The 26,704-nt window shown below is 40.0% G+C and overlaps 1 protein-coding gene across 9 annotated transcripts in view; it reads right to left on the reverse strand.

Annotated features, from left to right (window-relative positions):
* Positions 1-26,704, reverse strand: part of SP100 (SP100 nuclear body protein) — a 92,563-nt gene that overhangs the window by 38,097 nt on the left and 27,762 nt on the right. For 5 of the 9 annotated variants that reach the window (XR_015767841.1, XM_088021513.1, XM_088021515.1 and 2 more), the window contains exons 3-17: positions 25,199-25,367; positions 22,336-22,419; positions 20,438-20,500; positions 19,628-19,777; positions 18,120-18,203; positions 15,124-15,270; positions 14,313-14,393; positions 12,644-12,727; positions 11,741-11,794; positions 11,232-11,324; positions 9,825-9,878; positions 9,433-9,489; positions 9,101-9,184; positions 5,271-5,387; positions 4,271-4,324 (exon numbers count right to left, since the gene is read on the reverse strand). Coding sequence is in view for 6 of the 9 variants with exons in the window: in XM_088021513.1 (XP_087877639.1) it covers positions 4,271-4,324; positions 5,271-5,387; positions 9,101-9,184; positions 9,433-9,489; positions 9,825-9,878; positions 11,232-11,324; positions 11,741-11,794; positions 12,644-12,727; positions 14,313-14,393; positions 15,124-15,270; positions 18,120-18,203; positions 19,628-19,777; positions 20,438-20,500; positions 22,336-22,419; positions 25,199-25,367 (1,375 nt within the window). In the remaining 3 variants the exon portion in view is untranslated. Of the gene's footprint in view, positions 1-132; positions 3,588-4,270; positions 4,325-5,270; positions 5,388-8,696; positions 9,185-9,432; positions 9,490-9,824; positions 9,879-11,231; positions 11,325-11,740; positions 11,795-12,643; positions 12,728-14,312; positions 14,394-15,123; positions 15,271-18,119; positions 18,204-19,627; positions 19,778-20,437; positions 20,501-22,335; positions 22,420-25,198; positions 25,368-26,704 lie in introns of those variants that run through there. The other 4 variants (XR_015767840.1, XR_015767839.1, XM_088021514.1 and 1 more) reach the window with 4 other exon arrangements.

The raw sequence follows: 26,704 nt of genomic DNA on the forward strand, positions 1-26,704 counted from the left end.
TACAATTACATATGTGGATTCAATTTTTCACCAAGAGAATTAATTTATTCATTTAAATTATTCATCCAACATATTCTTGGATGCATCAATATGTAAAAGCTTAACTATTTCTAATGCAGAGTCTTTTCTCACCTGCCAGGTAGCAGGAAGAAGGAATTCCCGTGATGCTAGTACATTTGACCCGGGGCAAGGACAGCTAAAAAAGGAAAACACCCTAAATATTTGGGGTACAACACTGGCCTAACCTTGCAGAATTAGCCCTTCTCTGTTTCATTATCGTGGGGACATACGGAGCCTCTCACCTTGCATTTAATACCCAAGATTTCTGTATTGTGGGGTTATGTCAATAAGCACAAATGTCACTGGGAACCAGTGTTGTGATTACACCGTGAGCCATGCTGCAAACGAGATCCTTGACTCTGCCTCTGGGTTAAACTTAGAGCTTAAAAAAGAAGGGGAGCTCTGGGTTCATCCCCTTAGTCTGTGGAAGTAGGGGTCACTGTGGATTGTCCTGTCATATCCTTCAGGCTGAGCTATGGGGACTTCATCTGCAGCCAACAAGGTTCTACCCAGTCTTAAGCATGAGCATGAGCTTGTTCAGTCTTTCAAGATCTTGACCTATTTACTGAAGCCTTCTATACCCCTGTTTGGGGGAACACTCATATTGCCCTCAAATCTGGCTCTTCCTTCCATTCTGCCAAATTTCTCATGCTACTCCAGTAAGTAATCATGGGGAGTTTTGAAGTCTGCATCTTCACCTAAAATGAGTACTTTGAAGGGAGACTGAGTTTTGGTGGTTGTCAGTATAGATGTGGTCTGATTTACAAGGAAAGAGAAGTTGTGGAAGGGTTGGGAGGTTGCAGTGGGTAAACATAGCAGTGACAAGGGAATATGATGAAACCCATTAGGATGAGGTCTGGTAAATGGAATGTGGATAAAGAAGGGTCGTCAGTATTTGGAGATAAAAGAAAAAAATACAGAATTGGTAATAATACTTAGCCTGTAAGTAATAATGTGTATATAATATTATTAAGATGTAGTCTTTTTTAAAAAAGGTGTCATTGGGGGCGCCTGGGTGGCTCAGTCGTTAAGCATCTGCCTTCAGCTTAGGTCATGATCCCAGGGTCCTGGGATCGAGCCCTGCATCGGGGTCCCTGCTCCTTGGGAAGACTGCTTCTCTCTCTCCCACTCCCGCTGCTTGTGTTCCCTCTCTTGCTGCGCCTCTCTCTGTCAAATAAATAAGTAAAATCTTAAAAAAAAAAAAGGTATCATTGGAGTGCCTGGGTGGCTCAGTGGGTTAAGTGTCTGCCTTTGGCTCAGGTCATGATCCCAGGGATGGAACCCCGTCTTGGGCTCCCTGCTCAGCGGGAAGTCTGCTTCTCCCTCTGCCCCTCCCCTCACTTATGTTCTCTCTCTCTCTCAAATAAATAAATAAAATCTTCAATAAAATAAATAAATAAAAACAAAGAAGGTATCATAAGCGTCATCACCTAAACACTGAACAAATCATTCACATTATGTATTTAAGTGAAGACAAGAAAGGAAATCTGAAAATAAAAAACATAGGGGATCTCAAGCTGATTCAGATTTAAGAAATAAGTAGGAAACCATAGGAGAAAAAAAATCTCTATGTACCTATTTTACTGTTTTTAGGTAAAATCCTTTTCAGGCCCTTCTCTATTTTCTGCCAACTATGTGTTTCTGAACTCTATGGGCCTGCATTTCTTATACGGTTGTGTAATGAAATCCAGAAATCAGATTTGCAAAATGTAAGTTTTTATAACTAACAAGGATGGGTGTCTGGGTGGCTCAGTTGGTTAAGTGTCTGCCTTCAGCTCAGGTCATGATCCCAGGGTCTTGGGATGGAGCTCGGAGTCAGACTCCCCCGCTCAGCGGGGAGTCTGCTTCTCCCTCTCCCTCTGCCTCTCCCCAGCTTGTGCTCTTTCTCGTGCTCTCTCAAATAAATAAATAAAAATCTTTATATATGTAAAACTAACAAGGAATTACAGAAAGAGATGGAGGGAAAGTCCCCCTCAACCTATAGCTGTGGAAGGAGAAAGAACATTCTGTACCATAAACTAACATAAAGAATATGATTTGACAAAGCATTAAATTGAGAAATTTCATAAAAAGGTAAGTCTTACTCTCTTGTAAAATATGGATATATGTCTATTAGTAACCATTACCAATTTGTTCTTTTCTCTGTTAATAAAAATTTGTCCTTGGAAGAGTTAATTCGAATGGGTCTTGTAATACTCCCCCAAATTAGAAATTATTACCACTTCGCATGAAAACAGTTCCAAAGTAGCCTTAATTCTGATTGACTGTCTTGATAATTCCTGGGCCTGGCCATCATATTTTTTTAAATTTTATTTTAATTCCAATGTTACACCAGTTTCAGGTGTACAAAATAGTGATTCAACAATTCCATACTGACCATCATATTTTAACTGATATTTGGATCCCTAAACTGTATAAATGCTTATAAGATTTTATATTAAATTAGGAAAAAATCCTTGGCATTCTGAGCTCCTCACATGCAAGTAGGTAATAAAATGACCACAGATTTCCTATTTAAATAAAGATTTTGAGATCGTTGTCTCATTTAAATTCACTCCAGGTATTATGTAATAGGGAAAAAAAGATATTCATAGTAACAAACAAATTTGTACACCACTTAAGACTTTTTCAAAAGTGTAAGAAGATTCTTATTGGAAGAACATTAAATAAGATGTGAATAAGTGGGTAATAGTCTCTGTTCTCCCAAAATGAATCCACATTTTTCAATTCATTTTTTTTTCAAGTTTTTGTTTAAATTCTAGTTAGTTATCATATTGGTAAAACTGGTTTCAGGTATAGAATTTAGTGGCTCATCACTTACATATAACACCCAGTGCATTTCTAATCAGAGATTCCGGTGAATTTGGGAAGGAGGTGGGGGGGATCTTCTTGAGTTGATTCTAAAATTAACCCCCCGTGAGTCATCAGGATGGTGCTACCTTTGAGCTCTCTCTTCTTTTCTGTAGCCTCTTTGATTGCAAAAGAAAATCTAGTATATAGACAGGTGTGTGATTAAAGTGGCAGCTCCAATCACAAGGTAGTAGTGTAGGAAATATTTTTGAAATTCCGACCTCACATAAAAGCAAAGAGGCAAACCCCACGGAATTATAGGTGTAAACATTAAAAATAATCAGGTACTTCAAACATTTGATTCTAGAATCAAATATGGAACAATATCTTTTTAAATCTTCAGCTAGAAATGGCTGTTATAAAAATGATGGGAAACCCAAGAGCCAGAGAGAGAAAAGCTGAAAATTTGACTACCTAAAAATTTATAATGTCTTTAGGACAAAAGAGTCCATTAACAAACCTTAGAGGAAAGCAACAGGGGCGCCTGGGTGGCTCAGTCAGTTAAGCATCTGACTCTTGATTTCTGCTCAGGTCATGATCTCAGGGTGATAAGATCGAGCCCCCAGTAGGGCTCTGTGCTCAGCAGGGAGTCTGCTTGGGATTCTCTCTCTCCCTCCCTCTCCCTCTGCCCCTGTCCCCACTCATGCTTTCTCTGTCTCTAAAATAAATAAATAATCCTAAATTTAAATAAATAAATAAATAAATAAATAAATAAAATAAAAGGAAAGGAAAACAAATGGGACAACATATTAGCAACACATATGGTGAGGGTTTAATGTACATATCAGATAAACTTTTCTATATTCATTCAGCAATTTTCTATATTCATGTACAAAAGTCTAAGAAAAAGAAAAATACCGCAACAGGAAACTTCACAGCACTCTATGACAAAGACTTCAATAAAGAGGAAAAACAAATGACCAATAACAAATGAAAAATGCTCAACCACCCTAAAAATTAAGACTAATGCATGTGAAAGCACCAAATAAGACTTTTTATAGTTCAATTAAAATGTTAAATGTGTTTACTGCTTAGGTATGATATATTAATTTTAAAAAGCAAGAAAAGGAAAAGTATGTATAAAATCACCATATGAAGATATATAAAAATATATCTCAAACTGAGTTAATACATGCATAGAAAAATTCTGGGAAGACATACACCAATGCTTGTAAGAAACATATTTTAAAATCAGAATAAAATATGACATGAAGATACAACCACTTTGGAAAAAAATAGTTACTTTAAAAGACATTCATTTTTTGTCTTATGAAAGGAATAAAAAATGATGATAATCTTTAGCATTATAAAACACTTCATTTGTAACATAAAAATCAAGCAAATTCTTATTCATTCTTACTTATTTTCTCATTGTGTTTTCCCGAAGTAGAATTGTTTCCAATATCCATGGTATCTAGAAAGTAACAGGTGGTGGTCATATAACTGTAATTTATAAATAGAAGTTATAAATCTTATGACAATTCACACTGTGGAAGGCTTGAGTTTATAATGACCTGAGTATCATTTCTCTGCCTTCCTTATAATGGAAACAGACAGATACTGAATTGATATCTAAGGTCTTCCTTTATTTCTCTGGGATTTTGAAAATGCTGTTAATTTCTTAAGGACATCAGTTTCCCCATTCATGAAAGAGGGATAGCAACTGTTATCCTGTTCAGGCTTTATGACAATTAAATAAGATCTTATTTACAAAAGCTAATGAGAAATCACTGTATTAGTCAACATACTGGAGGGTATCCTTCAAAACTATATGCCGAGTTTAAGAATAGTTATCTGGGGCCTTTGTTTCCTGACAGATAACAGGATCATTTGTCTTTTGAGGCTTTTCCAAAATTGTGACAAAGTGACACTATTATCTACCAGCTGAAGGATATTTGGATTTCTTCGTTCTATGGACAAGGGCGGATGTCATTATATAAATCCCATAGTTTAGTATTGGCTCACTAATATAGTAAATGAGATACTGCCATTTTTACCAGTGTATTTCTACTAGATCATCCCTGTAAATCCACAAGGTCCACCCTATTTAACATTTAACTTTAAAAGAATCTCTTGCCTCCCTGCCATTCCCAAAAGGCTCAGGTCAAGCAAATGCGGAGAATGGGACTCTGGCATGGATGTACCTCTTCCTTATCAAAGTGTGCTCAGAGTCAAGTGCAGCAGGCAACAAAAACAGACTCCTGACATCCTGCAGCCTAGGGCCATGTGACCCTCCACTTCCATAACTGGCCATTCCGTTGGTGAGCTGTCTGATGTCCTTGAACTCTGATCAACTACATGCCCAGGGTCTGTGGTATCCGAAGAACCATCTCCACCCCAAGACCCTCCGGCAGCCTTACCCATCATGTCAGATGCTTGGCTACTCTCAGTCCTTGCTCCTTGGCCTCTTGAAATACCTTCTGAAAAACACATGACACAGGAACACTTTTCATTTCCAAGTCCTTGTGGCTCTGCTCCTAAATTATGATTTGTAAAGAGTTTTCATTTGTATCTCCTCTCTTCCAATGATCCTCCCTTCCCCCACCCCTCCACTAAAGGATGTCTCTACCTCAGAAATCTCTTTCTTTGTTTGATCCCCATTGTCTTTGTCCCTTCCTTTCAATCTATTTTTTCTCTTTTATCCTTTTCTCTTTGCCCCAAATCTGTATTTTTGTTCTTCTACTTTTTCTTTATATGCTTTTCCCATCCATCCTTTTACATTTTAAGCATACTCTTATATTTATTTTATGTGATATTATTCTTTCTAGAAATATTATTTATTTATATATATGTATATATAGAATTCAATTATTAAAATAGATTTTATAAATATTCTGTATAAATACTATAAATATTTGAATATAGGAAGTGAACACTATTTTTCACGCACTCAAGAGGTTTCCTAAGCCTCTTTCAGGTGCCAGGTGCTGAGATGGGTGCTGATAATAATTCAGACACCAGACTATTGAAGCATTGGTGCTTGTCAATCTTATGAGCAACCAGAGAATTGACACAGAAACAAATGACTGAATATATTGAAATATGAAGAAGCATGTACAAAAGTCTAGATTCAGCAAAAGCAAGTAACCACAAAGAGTTAAATATATTTGAGAATGAAGTGAAAGAATAAGGAACATTGATGAGGATGGAGAAAGAGGCAAGAGCCCTGAGGTAAGTGGCTTTGGAGGCCACATGAAGGAGAATTGACTTAATCCTAAAGGAAGTTAAAGAACATGGGATGCAGTTTTGAAAGATCAATTTAGCTAAATCACTGAGACTACATTTGGTGGGAACAAGATTAGAAGGAGAACAGGACCTTGTAGATCTAGTTCAAGTGACAAGTGATATAGATGTGGATTAGAGTGTCAGTACTGGGAATGGAGATGAAAGGACAGGTTGGAGATTTAAAAGGAAGAATTGATAAGAGTTAGGTGATAGATGTGGTGTATCAATTGAGGAGACAATGGTGTCATGGGTGACTCTGTGAATTTCAACTTGAAAGAATGGGACAATTAATAGTGTGTTTTAGAAACAGGGAACACTGGAGGAGCAGATGTTGGTTTTAGGAAGATGATGTGCTCATTTTTGGAAGTGTCGAAGGTTTGAAGGTTTTGGAAGACACCTAAAGTGGTGAAGGCTAGGACATTCAGAACCTTGGACAGAGATCATTCTGCCATTTGGTTGGATGAGCTTATCTGCTTAGAGGACAAGGCTGGGCTGGATATGTCTGCTTAGGAACTATTAAGCTGTGGATGGTGATTGAAACCATAGGAGTGGATGAGATGCCTGGGAGACGTCTCTTGTAATCTGGGTGAGTTATAGGGGACACTGATACCTGGGAACACCTTGCCCTGAAAACTCACTGCCCACTGTGAACCAATCCCTTGCACCAACATTGCCTTTGTCTCCTGACCATTTCAGATCCCACAATTTCTCCATCTCACCTCTCTTCCTTTTACACTGTCATTTTTCGCTCATCTTTTAACTCTTTTTCTATATGGTTCTCTGTGTGCCTCCTCTTTCTCCTCTCCATTTGTTACCCTATATATGTACCTCATTCCATCTATTTTCCTATGCTTCTATCCCTGCATCTAGTTTTATTATTGAAGTAATCCTCTTTCTAATGTCACTTCCTTTTCCATTTTCTCTTTGCTTCTAGTCTGTTTCTCTTAATCTTATCTTGATTTTTTGGCTGTTTTTATAATTACAATCTTTGTATTTATATTTTATCTATATTCAGCTTCACATCACAGACTTCTACTGTCATTCATGACCAAATACCTACTCTTTTGACACTGACCACACTGTTGACCACTTTTATTTTTGCCAGTTCCCTATAGGCTTTTCTACATTGCAAGACTCAGTCAGTCATGGACTTTATTACCATGTTTCTGGTACAACTCCTGAGAGGTATCTTGAAAATCATCACTCTTCCCCCACAAAACTCCCCAATCTGGTGATATTTGGGTTCCACGTCCACTTGAAAAAACTTGGAGTATACTCAGTCAGATGTCTTTCCATTTGGAGACCCCAGCCTATCTTTTCCATTCTTCTTCCTTACATTATCCATTCAGTGTCACCTCCCTCCATTCAGGAACACAGCTCTTCTTTCTCTTTTGGCTCCCTCAAATCTGTTGAAAGCAGTCCAAATCTGTGCACAAGCCTATGTATAGGAGTGTGTGTGCATGTACATGCTATGTTTTTGGGGAAGAGGTAAGGTAGAGAAAGAAGAGCTTTCCCTCTTTGTAGACAGGAAAACAAAGATAGTTAATATCATAACTGGCTTCTCCATCAGATGCTTATAGGTTGGCATCTCTTCTGACTCTCTTCCTCTATTTATCTGAAGAGCTTTGAATTCACAGGAGGACACTGAAGGGAAATAAGGAAATGACAGACTATAGAGAGTGACCACTTTGATGTGGTTAAGCTCATTTATATTTACTGTTCAGATAAGCTGAGAAAACACCCACTCCAATTACTACACCTTATATCCAACAAAGATGTGTTCTGTCACCTTTTCTATCTGGCCCTACCTCATTCTCCTCCTTATTTCTCAGTTTTCTGGCCATTTCCTGGCCTTACACATTTCTATCTCCATCACTTGATTCTGTGAGCTTCTCTCCCTGATTTCCCTGATTTCTCTTGTCCTCTGTGTTGTTTTCTCTCTTTTCATCAGTGATATTCTTAATTTCTGTGCCTTTTTATTTCTCTATTCATCCTTTTTGGTTCTGCCCTTCTAGGTATTTTGTATTCCTTATAGCTGACACCACTCCTACCATCTTGTTTTTCTTTATGATTTTCATTTTTATCTATTATCTATCATCTATCTATCATCTATATGTCTATCTACTATCTATCTACTATCTATCTATCTATCTATCTATCTATCTATCTATCTATCTATCATCTATCATCATCATCATCATCATCATTTATATAGTTGTTAAATAAGTTTTCTTGCATCAGGCACTGATACGTTCTGCTGATACTATATATCAGGTCCCTTGTATCTCCTTTTTGGACTTCGATCACTGGATACAGCTTTTTTATTCCTGCCTGTTACATACAATAGTCATACTTTTTGACCTTTGGTCAAATTGGACAATTTGGTCATATGTCTATTTCCTCATCCCAAAATGGGCATAACAAAAATTAGCCTGCCTAAGTCTTGAGGATATTGTGATGACAAAGTAAGATCTTATTTGTCAAAGTACTTTAAAGTAACACAATATAATCAAATTACAGTGTGATGGACATCTGTCAAAAACTATACTAAAGTTTGAAAGTTGTTGATCTGAAGCTTTTATTTCTGTCTATAATTACATAGCAGGACCAGTCGTCTTTTGAGGCTTTTACAATTACAAATGACATTAATGTCAATCAATATATCACTATAGAAATCTAAGATCTTAGTAGGCATGACAGTAGGTATTAAAAAGATACCACCATTTGCTATTCATTTCTTCCACAGCAGTATATAATTACATACATTTTTTCAATAGGACTCATCCTGTTAAACATGAATTTATAATAATTTCCTGTCTCCTATTTTCTAAAATGATGAAAAGGAGTTCCCAGGATTAACTGGATACAGGTCTTCAAGGTGCTCAGAATAAAATGCATCAGGAAACAGTAGCTTTTAATTCCTGACATTCTGCAGGCCAAGGCTTGGCATCCTAATCTTCTTTACCTGACCCACTTCTTAGGACTGAGCCAGAAGATTCCTGAGGTTCTTCTGTATGACTTAATTCTGAAAAGTTACCACTGCTGATCCCTGCAGAAAGAAATAAAATTCTTTAGCAGTCTCAATCTGTGTCCTAGCAACCAATCCAGCACCAAATTCTTTAAAAGGAAAATTGGAAAAGAAAGCTCATGTAGGAGGAGCAGGAATATTCCTACCACCAGGCTACTGTGTGGCTCCTTCTGACCTATTGGTCAGGGTGGCTCCAGGAACCACCCCCAGGGCTGGGTTGTGGGACAACTTTGTCATGGAAGGCACTACCTTTTGTCACCATGTCTTACCCTCTCCACTTGTCTGAACATACTTCTTCTTCCAGTTCCTTTGCTTATCCAAGGAGTCTGTGGAAGCAACGTTTTCAAGATGTCAGGGCCTCTATCAGCTGGGGCCCTCAACAATCATACAAAGCAGAACACCCCTCCACTCCAGGAGTTACTTTATCCTATTTAAGCAAATGAAGAATATACTTATATTGCACTTGTGCCATTCAACTTTTTGAGGCCTACATGTTGTATCAATTAGCCCACCCCACCTAATTCAAAATGTATAATGTGAATCAATTAAACTGCCAACAAATTAATTTTTTTTATCTTAGAGGATATAACAAAAATTTTTGAATGAAGTTTTTGTAGTAAAGAAAGGTATTTGTTACATCAAGAGTTTTAATTGCCCTTACATCTTTTCCTCTTGCTCATCCCCCAAATAGGTTTGTCTCCAATATCCGCAGGATCTAAAAAGTAAAGGAAAATGCAACCAGTAATCTACAACTAAGAGTTGTAAATCTTATGACTACTCATATTGTAGACAGGATTTGGACTAGAAAGACACTATGATGATCATTTCTGTCTCTTCCCATCTAAAGGAAAAAGATCACTACTAAATGGAGCAGAGAACCACAATCCTTTGGCCCCAACTGCAAAATCAAAGAAGTTTTGAAAATCCATATTTTTCCCATAGGTTTTCAGTTAACCACTTCAGTGGTGAATCTGGACTTGAGCTGTCATGAGTCCATGTAAAACCTTTATTTCTCACACTTGGTGTGAAATCACACTATTTGTTGCAGGAACATTAATATAGTATATTTGAGAACGTGATTCTTTCCCAGACCCTATTGGATTTTTTTTTTTTTTTGGTAATATATAGGATATAAACCATATTGTCTAACAGATTACTATTTTATGTCTGGCTTCAAAGGTTTTTTGTTTTTTAAAGATTTTATTTTTATTTATTTGACAGAGAGAGATAGCAAGAGCAGGAACACAAGCAGGGGGAGTGAGAGAGGGAGAAGCAGGCTTCCCGCGGAGCAGGAAGCCCGATGCCGGGCTCGATCCCAGGACCCTGGGATCATGACCTGAGCCCAAGGCAGACGCTTAACAACTGAACCGCCCAGGCGCCCTTCAAAGGTTTTGAATAAAAGACGATGGATGTTTGCTAGGAGTCCAGGCTGTTTTGCTTCTTCTAGTAAATTTCCATATAAGATGTGTAAAATATCCTTAAATATTTATGTGCTAGAGTTTCCCCACCTGTGGAGTGGAGAGAGCAACAGTTATCTGGCCTATCTTTAAAGTTGTTATAAACATAAAAAGATATCTTATTAGTGAAGATATTTTCAAATATCATTATATAGGCCAATGTCATATTGGGGTCATCTGTCAAAAGCTATAAATTGAATTTGATGGTAATAACTAGAAGCTTTTCTTTCTTCAATAATCAGAGTCTATGATCAGAATCTTCTGATTTTTTAACAAGTTTGCAACAAAATCAAGCAACGGCAAATACTCATTTTCTCTGCTCTCTAGAAAATGGGAGTGGGTGGGGTGGAAATCACTATGTAATTCATACTTTGGGGTTAATAAATCTGAGAGCATGTAGTAAAAATGGCACTGCCATTCAACTAGCACCATCTTGCTCAACCTGAATTTATAATGATCTCTCTCTTTGCATTTTTCAAAATGGCCGGATGTGATAAATGCAGAGAATGGGATCCCAGGCTGTGGAGTGTGCTTGGAGTTAAATGCCCAGGAAACAAGAACTCTCAACTCAGATTCCTCGTGTCCGGGAGCCCAGCGATGGCAGTCCTTACCCTCCTCATCAGGATCACTTCTCAGGGCTGAGCTCGAAGCTCTCAGGGGCTCCTCTTCCTCACTGGACTCTGAATAGTCATCAAATCTTTTCACTGCAGAAGAAGCAAGTGTCCCTTAAAAGTCTCAGTGTATGACAAAGGGAACCAAGAGGTTAAAAAGCCCACAGCAAGAATATCCCCAGGACATCTTGGGAGTCTGGTGTTGAAGAAGGTAGATTTCCCACTTGGCCGCTTCCCTGAACCACACATGAAACAGTGTCCCACACGTCCCCCATCTAAAATTCCTTGGAATGTTTACTTGAGAAAAAAATTTAATTCTATTGTGTTTGAATGCTTGACTTCTTTGGATTTGCTTGTTACAACCATTAGCCTAATACAAAAGTTAAAATACAAACCATCTTAAAACAAATTTATATTTTACTCTGAAGGATATAGCAAAGAATTAGAATGAATCTTTTGTAGAAAACGCTGTTCATTTGTAACCATGAAGAGTTTTTACTTGCCCTTACCTACTTTCCAAACTCTTTCTCTGAATGTAGGTGATTTTCTGAAATCCGTGGAGTCTATAAAGTAAAAGGGAAGAAACAATTATTTGTATGCAATAATCTTGCAAATTCTGTGACAATTCAATGGGCTTGCAATCATGATAATACTTTGATGATCATTTTTCTCTCTTTCCTTCAACTGAATCCAGTTCTGGGTGGCCTGGGGTATAATGCTGGGTTCCTGCTTGGCTCTCCTTTTCACTCTCCGTGTAAATTTGTAAATGATTCTTCAACATGACTAGCCACAGTTGCCTTATCGATAAAGCTGGGATAACCTAGTTACCCTATCTCCCTGTTAAGGTTTTTTATGTAAACAAAATGAAGCTTTATTTACAAAAGCCTTTTAAAAAATTACAGTGTAAGCCAATGGTTTAAGTAAGTTGGGTTTGAGAATAGCTGATCAGAGGTCATTTTCCCATCAATAATTAAATAGCAGCACAAATTATTCTTTGAAGGTTTTCTAAGTTTGGGACTAATGACAATATTGTCAACAAACAGAGGTACATCGTGCTTACTCTATTGGATAGAATATAAAGCATATTGGTAGAGAATAAGTACATTATTTCAACTCTCTAGCATTAATACATGATAGTGTGTAGAAAAAAGTTTGTCATTTTACCAGCATATTTTTGCTACATTTTCTATATATCAATCAAATGGGCCTGTACAGTTAAATAACAATTTCTAATGACTTCCTGCCTCCTTCCACTTCCCAACAGGGCCAGAGAAATTAAATGCAGAAAACAGTCCTTAGAAGTAATAGAATCAAGGCACATAGAGCATCTAAAACAAGATTCATCAGGAAAACAGCTCTGGATTTAGACTCTGAGTATTTGTCATCCAGGGTTGCAATCCTAATGTTCTTACCTAGTGTAATCTGAAGTCTTGAGCAGGTGGCTTCTTGGGACTCTCCTCTCTCACTTGATTCTAATAAGTCAAGGTTATTGGTCACTGCACAAAGGAAGAGGACTTTTTAGGGGTCTCAGCGTGTGACCAAGAAAATGAAATATTAGCGGGAAATATCCTCGTAAGAAAATCAAGAAAACCCATGCAAATTGTGGTCTGCAACAGTGCCACCCTGGTCTGTCCTTCTAAGACACCTGCCTTGAATGGTAGTCACACTCCATTTCCTGTCCCCATAGGCAAGGGGCAACTTTGCTCTGTCTGAGCCTTACCTTCCCATACTCTCTATCTTCTACTTCCTACCCCTTCTATTGTCACTTCACACTTCCTTCCTCTCTGCTGTTTCTCACCTTGGAAGGGAGGAAATCTTGGAAATCTTGTGTGGACAACCGCAAGCCTCTTCTACTTCCCCTCCAACCCAGTGCGTTTGCAAGGCTGAGAAATAATCTCTTGTGTCTGCATCCTAGACATATTTTGGGACTGCCTTTTAGAGCAGTTTGCTACACTAAGACAAAAGTTAAAATGTGTACCCTTTAAAACTTGAAGCTAGTTTACATTTTACTTTGATGGATCTAGTGAGCAATAAGAATGACGTATCATTTAAAATCATGTTCTCTGGTAACATCAGGACCAGGTAATATTTTTATTTGTTTTTAGGTCTTTTCCAAGTATATTTCCCCAAATAGGCATGTTTCTAATACCCTCTGGGTCTAGAATGCAGAAAGGGAAAACAAATCACCAATGTGTGCACAAAACAGCTGCAAATCTTAGGACCACTCATGCAACCCATGAAATTGAGGAAACATAACATTTTGGTAACCATCTTTAGCTCTAATTTTATAAAGCCAAAATGCAGAATCCAGGATGCTAGTCTCGTCTGTCCCTTTAATTCTCCATGAGACTTTGTAGAAGACCTTGAAACATTGATGTGATTGTGTTTTCTCTAGAAAACAAGGATAACAATGTCTGGGGTACTTAAGATTGTTATAAATTAAAAAGTAAGGTATTATTTGCAAAAGTCCTTGGAAAAATCATTATATATGCATGACTTGCTGAAGAACTCCCAAAAACAATACTTTGGGTTTCAGAGTACTCTATCTGAATCTTTTTTTCTGCTAAAACTGGATAGCTGGATGAGTTGTCTTTTGACACAATTCAGTTTGTGCTCAGATGACAATATGACCTTCGAATAAAAGAATATTTAGCTTTCTGTTCCCCATAGAAATCACTATAAATCCGTAATGGATGGTGATTAACATAACAATAAAAAATTTAAAGGAAAAAAAAAAGAGAAATCACTATAAATCCAACACCATGTAAGCATAGAAACTAACTAGTTTTAAAAACAAATTCATCATTTTGGCAGCCCCTTTCTGCTATATAATCAATATATGGGTGCTTATATTGATAAATTTGACCTATCAATTAATAGACCTCATCTTTAAGAAGTATATATATTAATGATTTTTTATCTTCCTGCATTTCCCAAAAAGGTCAAGTAAAATAAATGCAGAGAATAGAATTCCAGGATAAACTGAATCTATCATACAGAATAGGCACAGAATAAGATGCATCGAACAGTAGTTCTTAATTCAGATTCGTGTAGCCAAAGCCTGATTTCCCACTTCCTCACCAGGCCCGCTTTCCAGTGCTGACGTGGAGGCTTCTGGGGGCTCGTCTTCATCATTGGATTCCTCGGAGTCACTGCTGATCACTGCACAGAGGAGCAAAGCCCTTTAGCTTCAGGGTGGGGCCAATGAGTCCACATAGCAGGCGACTCTGCAATAGGACCACTAGGAAGACCTAGAAGCTAAGTTAACTCACAGCACTCAGGTCTGTGCTTGAATGTGTGTGACCTGCAGGTTGCTCCAGTCCTAAACTAAAGGTGATGGAATTCATGCACAGAGGGCAGCTTTGCCCACCCTGCCAACACTCTTCTCCCACCCTCACATGACCTCCTACCTCTGCCCTCATGTGACCTCCTACCCCCCTCCCCCCCCAGCCAACCTCAGGCTCCCTCTTATCTTTTATTCTCAGTTTACTTCACTCTCCTCTTGGCTTTGCCCATTTCCCCTACTTATGCCTCTCTTTCTGGCAGTGGTTTCTCTCAATACCTCTCTTTGTCTTCATGTGTTTCCTTCTTCATCCCCTGTCATGAATATGTTGGCTCTCTGATGTTCTTTTGCTTTTCTTCAACTTCTACCCTCATACTTTCTTCTTTTGCTTTAGAAATAGTCTCCCATACATTAATACTTAAATCTACCATTTCCATCTTTTGGTATTTTTCTGGTTACTGGGACTTTCTCCTGCTGAGCTCACTGCATATGATACTGGTTCCTCCCCTCTTGCCTCCATCCAAGGCCAACTGGACTGCCTCGATGGACCCTGATGACATGTCCCAGCCCCTTGCCTGGAACATTACACACTCTTTCAGTCAGCCTTACCTATTATGTCAGATGCCTGGTTACAGTTAGTCCCTGCTTGGGCTTGCTGTTCAACTCTTGAGTTAAAAAATGGCTTTTCCTTCTTTATATCCACCAGCAATACAGAACAGGAATTGACTTGGATTCCATGGTTGGGTAGCTCTGCTCCTGGATCAAATTGTAATGAATAAAGAATTTTCACTGGCCTCCCCCAAAGGGAGTAAACACCGTTCACTACTATTGGTAAGTCCTTCTCCCTGTAAATGCACTGCAGGGGTGAAGCTCTGCCCCCACCCCTCTTCTTTCCTGCTGCTTAACTGTGTCCCTTCCTTTGTGCCTCTCTGGACTCTGGATTTTGGGGGTTTTTGTTTGTTTGTTTGTTTGTTTTTATTTTCTCCTCTCATCCTTTGGTGAATTATGTTTTGCTCTTTTGTTTTTAAAGATTTATTTATTTATTTTAGTGGGGGCAGAGGAAGAGAGAATCTCAGGCAAACTCTGCACTGAGCATGGAGCCCAACGTGGGGCTCTATCTCATGTTCCTGAGCTGAAACCAAGAGTCGGGTGCTTAACTGACTGAGTCATCCAGGAGCCCCACTTTTTGCTCTTTTAAAAATAAAAATTATATTTTCAGTATAATGTGCATAGATAAAGATGGGTAAATCATAAATTTTGAATCATCACAAAGTAAGCATATCTGGGAAACGGTCACTGTGGTCAAGAAATAGAAGATTACTTATACCCTGGAAGCCTCTTAGTGATGCCTCCTCCTAACTGTCTCCACCATGTAACTCAAGTTAACAACCTGCTCATCCTGATTTTTAATACCACTAAATGTCAGTTTTGCGAGTTCCAAAATATACATGTTTGTATAAATGGAATCATGTCCTCTCTTTCTTGTTTGCTCTTTCTCCGTCTCTCTGTCATCTGGCAGGGGTGGGGGTGGGGGCGAAATTTGGCTTCCTTTCTCAACATTATATTTGTGAGAATCAGCTGTATTCATTTTCCTTTTTAACTGCTGTATAGTATTCCATTGTAGAAATAACCCATGAAAAATAAAACCATAAAAAATCCATTTGTGCTCTCTCAAGATTTTGGCTATTATGAATAATGCTGCTCTTCTATGTGTTTCTTTTCTTTTTTTGAACACAGTGTTTTCTGTTGGTTTTGGCTGAGGAATATAATTTCTGCATCACAAACTATGTGTATTTTCAACTTTGGGACTGTATACCAAACTGTTTTCCAAAAGCATGTATAAAGGCAGAGATATAACTGAGAGGGCTTGACAATTCAAGTAAACAAACAGAATTTGGTATGGTGGGAATGTGGTGGAAGAGTGTATGAGGGGGAGATTATACAACTGTATGGGAGGTATCCTTCAATACTCCACACCAAGCTGTGTTGACCTCATGCTGAGGATCACAAGAGGGTACTAGGTTTAAATAGGAAAGCCACATGAACCGGTTGGCATTTTTGCAATGCCCATTGAGCCAAAGTGTGGAGAATGGATCTGAGGGGAACAAGATAGGAAGGATGAGGCCAGCAGGAGAGTTCTTCTATTTCGAAGTGAGAAGTGATAGGAATCTGGATTAGAGTAAGCATCCTGGAAATGGAGAGAAATGGGCAGGTTGAACATATTTTAAAGTTGGAATTCACAGAAGTGGCAAATAAAGTAATGGTTGTTTTAATTCACTGAATTTGGGGACTGTTTGTTACACAGCAATAGATAACTAATATAGCTTCCAAATAGAGATGGTTTTCAGATCTTTGATTACAAGTCTTCAGGCACTTGAAGGAATGAATCTAGAAGACAGGTCTGGACCAGAGGTGTGTGTAGGAATCCATAGGTCACAGATGGTGATTGAAGCCATGAAGACATGAGATGCCTGGGTGGAGGCCTATTTTTATCTGAGGGAGTGAAAGGGCCATTTTGGTCACTATAGACACCTTAATGATGTCTTCTCAATGGTATTAGGAAGAGCCCTCTGTGCCTTCTTTCTCGTGACCGTCTCTTCAAATTGGACAATGTTTTCATTTATCTTCTCTCTTTATTTGGTCCACTCTCTACCAGTTTTTCATTCATGGTCCCTTAACTCATCCTCTGCTCATTCTCTTTAGACCTATTCCCATTTTTCTATTTACTGGTATTCATTTTCTTCTGGATATTTCTCTCTTCATACTCTTTTTCTCAACATCCTTTATCACCATCTCCCAGGACCCAGCAGGGTCTAGGGTGAATCAGAAGAGGTGCCAAGGGACAAGAAGATACCATGAGTAATATTTTCTTTCCATGTGTCCCAGGACCTCCCTGCCTCACCCTAGAACTGGCCCTGCTGTCCCCTAATTGATTTTTCAGTTTATCAGTTCTCTGTTATGTTTCTTACTTTCTCCTACTTGATCTCTGTCTCTTAACTATTAATATGACTTTCTGTAAATGCCTCTTCTGTATTGATTTTTGTCTTTCTATCCATTTTTCTCATCTCAAGCATTCCAATCATCACCAAAGTTCTCCTCTTGTGCCACTGCCCCCCACTCCAAGTCCCTCCAGTTGTCACTTCTTTTCTAAAAGTCCTTCTTCACCAGAGCTTCCGTACTTGCAAATCTGACCAGCAGCATCACGCATGGTTTCCATGTTTCTGTTACAATTTTTGAAAAGCAAGCTGCAACTTATTTCTTTTCACCAACTCCACAAAATGGTACTGTTTGGATTCCATGTCAATTTACCTAAAACCCATGTTGTTCATGTACTTTGTCATTTGGTGTTCTTTGGTTCACTTTTTAAATGTTTTCTCTCCTTGCATTCTTTCCTTGGGGACATGCCCTTCATCAAAGAGCTCATCTCTCTTTCCCCCTTGCATCTCACATGACTTAGAAGCAGCCATAGTCTGTGCACAAGGCTGTGGGTCTTGGGTGTTGTTAGGGTCAGGGAGGTGGTTAGTATCAGAGAACAAAGGAAAGCTTTTGCTCTCATAGAAGAACAAAGATAGAATTAGAAAATTGGTAAGATAAGTAATAATTACTTTCTCCATCACAGGGCAAAGGGCTGGGTGTGACTTCTTTTGTGTCTCCATTATTCACTTGGATGGGTGCTTGTTCACAGGACTCTGAGGATTAAAAAAGACCACAGCTGAGACCCAGCAGAGCCCTCCTTGTTCTGCCTATTTGCCTATCACCCGACTTCTCTTTTCTTCTCATGTTTCTACTTATAGCTTGTCTGCATATACTGCCACCTTAACCTTCACCCCATGAAAGTGTTGGTGCTTCAGTAACTCTGTGATCAAGCTCTCCCTGACTTCTTTTGACTTTTCTTTCTGTCTCTCTTCCCTGATGAGGCACTGCAACTTTTTACCCTTTGTCTCTTTGTTTGTCCTTCCTAACTTTTCTTTTTCTTTTTTTTTAACAAAAGAAAATGAAATTTAATATGCATACATACAGAGAATCCATACAGACATGGAATTCCAAACACAATGAGGCAACATGAGGCTTATATGAGCTTAGGAGAGGGATAGGGGCCTGAGGATACAGAGGGGAGAAAAGTCATTAGCAAGAAGGTCAAAGGAGATGTTTGGAAAAACATATAACATGGTTCTATTATACAGATAAGTTCCTTCTTAGGTAAAGGGAAGTCTCTATTAATACTTTGCTTCCTGATATAGGCTCTCCTTTCCAGTATATATTAAGGCAGTTATGGGGGAGGCAGAGCACCTTTCCTGTATCTGTTGGGTTTTTATTTTAACTCAAAATAATCTTTATGCTTAAACGGCACATTTTAGGGTGGTCTGCCCTGGGCCCCTGCACTTGAATGTATACTGTAAAGTTTTCTTTTTCTTTTTTCTTCAAATTTGGGTATCTTCAAACTTAATATCCAGTTTCTTCCCATTTGCTGAGGCCGTGGCAAACTGAAACTACTATAAGCATGTCCTGATTTTCTCTGCCTTGCCCCTTAGCCAGAAACCATCTTTTTTTTCTTTAAATTTCTATAGCGTGTATCCATGTCTCTCATAGCCATATTTCTTATTTTGTTTTGTATTTTATTTGTCTGTGTACTCATTTAATTTTCTTAGCAGCTTTTGAAGATCTTAAAGTCAAAATCCATTTTCAGCCCCTGGCACTGCAACTTTTCTGTCAATAAGAGGTATTCCAACATTGAGAAAATGAAAAATATTTTATATATTTTCCATTACATGTAGGCAAATATTGCTCTTTCAGTTAAACAGTACAAATTAGCTTATCTATCATTTTTATCAGCAGGAAGATTGCAGAAGGTGGCAATTTCTGATCTCACCCAATACCAGCTTTAAATCCAGTAAAAAATAAGTAGGCTTGTGGAAGCTAGCACTTCCTAACTTTTCTTCCTCTAGGTCTCTCCCATCAATATATCAAGCTCCATTCCTGCCTTCTCTGTATCTGCATGAGTTTCCCCTTCTTTGTTAATAGATGTTTCCTTGAGTTGGGCACGACTCCATTCTCTGCCACCACCAAGGACCCCTTAGCCCCTCTAAACTCATGCAAACCCAGTCAGTCTTACCTGCTGGCTCAGATTCTTGGGCACACTCCTCATTTGCTTGTTGGATTTCTCGTGCATCATTTTTGTCACCGGTTGTATCTGTTCTGTTTGCATTTATCTGTTCTGGTTCACAGAGGTTCTCCAAGAGTCTATTTTCAGGTGGGGTTGTACCTAAACCATGTTTTAATTCATAGATATTTTATTTGCCCTTTGCATCAATCAGGGTACAACAGGAAAATACAAATCACTCTAAGCTTTTACAGCACAGGGAATTTCATCCAGGAGGTTGGTTATACAGTTGATGGAAGAGTTGAGAAGTCCAAGTAGAAGAATGCAGTAACCGGAAAAATACTTAACAGGAAACTGTGGGAGGGACTGAGGGTGGGCCCAGAGGTCAGGGTCACTGGGTGGATAGAAGTTGGCCTATGGCTGGCCTGCTTGGTGGGAAGTGGTATCATGGATGAGATGCAGCCACACTCAGAATTGTGGACAAAGGCAGTGATGGGGAAATATCCAGCTTCTCCCTTTTTCCCACTCTCCGATCTCTTGTTAGGGTCCCATGTCAGGAACCCAGCAGGAAGCCAGCAACAAAGGGAGCTAGCAAGTAGGTCCACAGAGGCCAGTGGCCAGAGATAGAGGGCAGAGCAGAACAGGGGAAGGTAAGGAATGAATCCCAGGGCAAACACCCCAGAACTTCCTTACAGAAATTGCATTAGTAAAGACAGAGATTCTGGGCAATCAGTGATACAAAAAAGCAGCCCTCCACCTCCCAGCACATTCCAGAATGGGACAAGAACACAAAGGATCAGAATACATTCAACAGGAACAGACCATGGTAAGATGAGGACCCTGGGCATGACCAGGTCAGGCTTCGATATGAGTTTTCACCAGTTCCTAGGGGAAGAAATTGAAAGTTCATTTCAGAAATTAAAGTATGGTCTGTGCCATTCTCCCCTAGTTCCCTTTTTATAAAGCAAGGGTTGAAGATCCCCTCCAGGTAACCATACAGAGACCATGTGGACTTGGTAGATCCCACACAACACTTGCAGTCAAACCCCAACTGGCAGAGTAGAGGACTGGGGTCAGCTGCAACCCTGGCTAAGAGGGCCTTGGCCGGGCCATCTCACTGCATGTCCCACACAAGGTACTTGAGTTAACTGGTGATGGCTTACCCTGACTCCCATGGCCATAGTGAAGCTGCCTTTGTCCCCAGAGCTGCCCCTGACCAGTGGACTTACTTAGTTCCTACAAAGTCCTGCTGACTCGTCCCCACCTCCTCTTCCTCTACACCCTCCCTCTACACATCTGTTCAGTCTGTCTCATTGGCCTTTCCTTGAGGATTCCATGTCCGCTTCTCCTCTATGTCCTCCCATTCTTGGTATTCTTTTTTCTGTATCTTTCTCTGCATATATTTCCCAATTTTTGTCTCATGCTTCTGTCTTTTCCATTAGATTCCCGGAGTGGCAGTACAGGGTTAAGAATGCAGCCTCTGTCACAGCCAGAAGGTAGAAACAACCCATCACTAACTGATGAATGAATAAGCAACATGTAATAAATATATCCATACAAGGGAATGCTCTCCACTAACAAAAAGGAATGAGGAACTGATTCATGTGACAAAATAGATGAACCTTGAAAATACTGTGCTGTGTGAAAGAAGCCAGACATGAAGGGAGTGTTTATATGATTCATTTTACATGAAATGTCTGGAGTAGGTAAATCCAAAGAGACAGAAACTAGATTACTGTTTGCCAGAGGCTTGGCAAGAGGGGCACAGGGAGTGAAATGGAGCTTCCTTCTGAGGTGATTGGAATGTTCTGGAACTAGACAGAGGTAGTGGTTGCACAACATTGTGAATGGACCAGATATCATTAACTGTACACTTTAAAATGGCTAATTTTATGTTATGTGAATTTTTACTTCCATTAACACACACACGCGCACGCGCGCGCACACACACACACACACACACACACACACACAGGCTCTGGGTTCAGAATGCCTGGGTTCACCCTTGCTCATCTGACCCCAGGCCAACTACACACACACTGTCTCCAGATTTCAGTTTCCTTATCTGCAAAATGGGCATAAAAACAGTGCTAATCTCCAATGGCAGCCTGAGCACTAAACCTACAACTACCTGCACAAATGTTCAACCAGTGAGATATTAATAACACAGCTATTTCTATTGGGTCTTTTAATCCTTTCTTCTCTTTCATTTCCCTCCTTCTCTTTCTCAAAGTACCCACTTCCTCCCCTCCATCTTTCTACCACTTCCTCTTTTCTCTCTCTATGTGACTGGCTTTCTCCTTGAATATCTGGGCTCTTGAAAAACATCCCCACATTTAAATCAGTCCTTCCTCCATCATTTGATGTTGGCCATGGGCCCAGGTTCTTAGCCCTTAAGAGTTTCACACTAATCTTCTCCTACCGGGACTTTTCTAAATCACAATTACTTCCTGGCAGTTAATCTGTTTAAATCTGGTTTATTGACACACTGAGTTTCTTTCCCTCTGCCTTGGTTATTGGGCCAATAGTCTCTTGTCATAGCTACTCCTCCAGGATTTGGGCTCTGCTTAGACCTTCATGCAAACACCCCTCCCTGCCTTTTCCTTGGTCCTTAACATTTCTTCCCTGATTCCCCAAATACACCCAGGACTCGAGCCTGAGTTCCCGTTCTCCTTTTCTTCTTTGTAGATGTGAATCAGTGTTTATCGGGTTGCAATCACCTTGCCCAAGCCTCAGTCGGATATTAGGACTCTTGTCCACCTCTTCTTCATCACTTTCTTGGTAATTAATTTTCTCTTGGATTGCTAAGGAGAGGGAGACGGAAGGAAGCAATTAGGGATCCCATCAGAGACCAGACACAACATTTCAAAATTACACAGTTAGCAGCTCCCATCCCTCAGGTCACTCGAGCTCAGTGCCTCTGATCCTTCTTGTAAAGCTCCCCCATCATCCCTGGGATAGAAAAGAGAACTTCCAGCAAGAGAGTCTATGTTTCCCACACAGAAAGGAGCCACTCCAATGTAAGGATAAAGGAAACATCATGATCCCGTTACTCTTGTAGAAGAATTTGTGGATGGCCAGGAAAAGCGTATATCAAAGTAAATAATAGATGTGAAATGTGTTTCTGAACCATTCAAACTGAAAGAAAGAAATAGGGATTACCTCCGGAGAAGAGCTAGGCTCACAGAGAGATCCGTGGGTATGAAAGAGAAAGCCCATCTGCTCTAGAGATGCTGCTAGACCAGAGGAGGGTTGGGGCAGGGAGGGTGAGTGCTTCCCGAAGAGACAAAGCAGAGGACACCTGGAGGAACAAGACTGACCTCCCAGGGGCCAGATCCCAGGGACAAAGGGACACTCTGCAGCTCTGAGCAGGGAGCACAGATAGCTGTGCTGGAGGACCACCCCACAGGCCTGCCCCAGGGGTGGGGAGGCCCCCAATCAGGGGAGGGAGGGACACCAGCCCAGCGCCCCTGCCTGTAGGTGACCCAGCACACACGGGAGGAAGGAAATAAACCATGAAGCCTGGAGGGGTGGGGAGGTGGTGTCTGTGGGGAGTCCAGGGAGGAGGGGACACCACGGAGGTAGGGAATCTGCTGCTCCAGGGCCCATGGAGGGAGCTCCTCCTGGGGCTGGGCCCGCAGGGGTGAGTTGCACGGGACAGTGGGAGCCAGGTGTGCTTTGTCATCCCAGGACCTGGCCTCAGACTGTGGCAAAACCAGGTGGGGGATACAAGGAGAACAAAGGGAAAGGTGAAGGGGGCCTGTGTGCGTGTAGGTGGTCCCATGGGGGCTCAGGGGGCTCTGAGCATGGGATGAAGGTAGGGACCGAGCAGCAGGAGAGAGTGTGCACCCCAGGCCACAGCCCCCAGATTCTTGGCTTTGGGTCACTGACCCACAGCTCCCATGGACAACAGTGTCTGGGAGGCAACAGCTGCCATCTCCCCAGGGGCAGGTGGGCGGCCGTGAGTGTAGGTGCAGGTCACCCCAGCTCGGGGAGCCCCAGAACCTAACACAGGTGATGTGGACACTGAACCTGGAAGGGGGGGGTCACTGCAGTCCATGGAGAGAATCAGAGCCCCTGAGGTGTGGGCAGGACAGGTAAACGCCATTCCCTCTGTTCCCATGGCCCGGGACATCCTGGTTACAAATATAATCTTATCTTAATTGCCTATATTCGATTTCCAACTGGACTGACTTGCTATAGAAATTATTTTGTTCTTAATTAGATAAGGTTACTATTGACACAAGTCGACAAACCACATGCTTTATACCTGCTTTTTAATTTTTTCTGGTTTATAAAAACTGTTGATATCTCTTTATTGCCTATTAATAAAATTCCAATTGCTTAGCTTTATATCGTAGACTTCCTAAAATTTTCTTCAAATTTATCTGTCATGAATCAGCTCCACAGTCTGCTTCTCACTCTCTGAGAGAAACTGAATTTGTCTTTGAAGACACACTAGGTCCTTTCACACTCCATGCCTGATCCCATAGTGCTAACCCTCTTCAGGACACGGGAACATTCTTCTTATGATGTCTCTATCCCTTATCTGGAGAACTCCACTGACACCAAACTGTGTTGGAATAAAAAGTTTCCTAGGCAAGTCAAAAAAAAAAAAAGTGTATATATATTAAGAGCATTCTCTTAAACTCTTGCAGGCCTTAAAATAAATTAAAATAAAGTTATTTTAAAAAGAAAATAAAAATCATGCCTTCCCAGGAAAAAGTTGAGAATCAAACCTTTAGTTTTGTATAACACCTGGCAGAGCACTGGTTTTGTGATTATTTGAATAATGTTTGTTTCACCCCTTGTGGAGAAAGAGTTAACAAAACAAATTCTCCTTCTTTGAGGGTAAATGTGACCTTGGGTTAACTTTCTGGCTCATTACTCTGGAAACCTGATGAAGATGGTTTTTCTTCTACTAAAGCCAACATTGGCCTAGTTAAAACCTAGCTTAGCCCTAGTTTAGGGTCAAAAATGACTGGTAAATTGCATGTGGATGGGGAGGAACTATCTACAGACTACAAAGCGCACTTTGGTCTTCCTTCAAAGTGGTGAATCTTATGACTTGGCTTGTCCCTTGTAAGGTCCCTGAACGTTACGACTACAGCACTGTTATGTGACCTCTTGATACCCATGGGCATGGTGCCGCTAAGCCAGGGTGGATCCTACATCCACAGCCAAGCTGACACTTGAGGTGGGTAGTAGTCAACTTGGTGGACTGCTGTGTGGGTCTCCACAAGGAATCCCACAGAAGAGGAGCAACTGATGCTGCCCAGTTGGGATGCTGTGTTTCCTGTCATTTGTCCTTCTAAGTAAATCTGATGGCACTTCGGCTCTGGTTGTCCTGTGAGTCTAAATGCCTAGTTAAGCAGACCTCTACTCTAGGTGAGTGTTGTACCATAGCCATTATACCATAAGCTTTGAGAACGTTCATGATTAGTGTTTTCTCTATTGTTATATCCCCCCTGCCCCAGCACTGTGTGTGAAACATTGTAGGAGCTCAACATATACTTGTGCAAAAAAAAAAAAAAAAAAAAAGTTGGCCCTGGATATCAAAAGGTAGATAATAAACCTAATTACCATATTCGAAGCTCTTATAAATATGATTTAAATCAGGGTATTCTTGCACGTTGACCTCGCTGAACAATGCTTCCATAAGTGGCAAGTCAAATGTCTTCTCCAGTTCCTTGAGAACATTATACACCACTTTTTGTACAGGGACCAGGTTTCTACAAGAATCTTGACAATCCTTAAAAAATATTGAATGGAGAGAATATAAATACAGACTTCCAAGTTACAGAAGAGCCCTAGAAAGTGATTTTATGGGTAATGTCTTCCAATTTCCTCCATAGGTATCTTCTCATATAAAGTTTTAGAATTTCTATTTATTTGTATAGATACTAAGTGAAACAAGTAAATCCTTCCTCCTTAAAAATAATCACTTGTGAAACAGATTTCCTCACCTTCATTTATATTAGATGTAAGTAAGTGCAATTTTGAAGAACAACAGTGTGTTCAAAGTTAAATGATATGTAGCCCTTTAAGAACCTGGTCAGATATTTTAGGAATAGACTAAGCGGTGATGAGCAGCTGTCCTGTTGCATGGACGACCTTACCCTTTCCCCAGGACTGACTTGGCCTGGAAGAACTCAAGGAAACCAGGTGACAGTTCTCCTCTTTTATGAATCTGGCCATAGAGAAAGCATATTCATCCGGCAAAGAGAAGACTTGAATCTCTGTATCTCCAGCAATGCCTATTGCTAAAATCAAACCCAAATTCCAAAAGTCCAGAAATACCATAAAAAAAGACAGAGAAAAAGAAAAAACCCCTAAAAACCGAAAACTGCTAGCAAAAGAATAATAATCATCAGTTCCCAAATTTTGTCCTAACAGGACATCAATTCCCTGTAGGTTTTAATGTTCTCAGATCTAAGCACTCAAACTGATGTCCATTGAAATGATATGTGTTGAGAGATGAACCATGAGAGACTATGGACTCTGAGAAACAAACAGAGTTTTAGAGGGGAGCGGGGGGAGGGGGGATGGGTTAGCCCGGTGATGGGTATTATGGGGGGCACGTACTGCATGGAGCACTGGGTGTTAAACGAAAACAATGGATCGTGGATCACATCAAAAACTAATGATGTATTGTATGGTGACTAACATAACATAATAAAATTTTAAAAAAATGATATGTGTTAATTATTATTTTATTAAATTAACTCATATAAGTTATACATCAATTCATTAAAATTACCTTTAATTCTCAGTTTATGTTACATTCTACACATTCCTACAAAGCATTATATACATCTATAGAGCACTCCTGCTTCAGATTCAGCTCACTTGATATGCTGTTCAGCCCAACTCCAGGGGGGAAGCACAGAGCACCATTCCTTCAGAGAGAAGCAGGATGGTCCCTGGTGACAACTGATTCTCCTTTTCCTTTTTACCTTACAGGAACACTTGCAATAATATTTGAAAAAGTCCCCACTCATAGGAGACTCCTCAATCGGTTAGTTGTGCTTGATGTTTGGGTCCAGGATATCAAAATATAACTTCATTTGGGGCCAGTTTTCCAGATCC

This window comes from Eumetopias jubatus, unplaced genomic scaffold (assembly GCF_037043125.1).
Source record: "Eumetopias jubatus isolate StellerSeaLion01/CBP00866 unplaced genomic scaffold, mEumJub1_p1.0 scaffold_3, whole genome shotgun sequence".
NCBI lineage: Eukaryota > Metazoa > Chordata > Mammalia > Carnivora > Otariidae > Eumetopias > Eumetopias jubatus.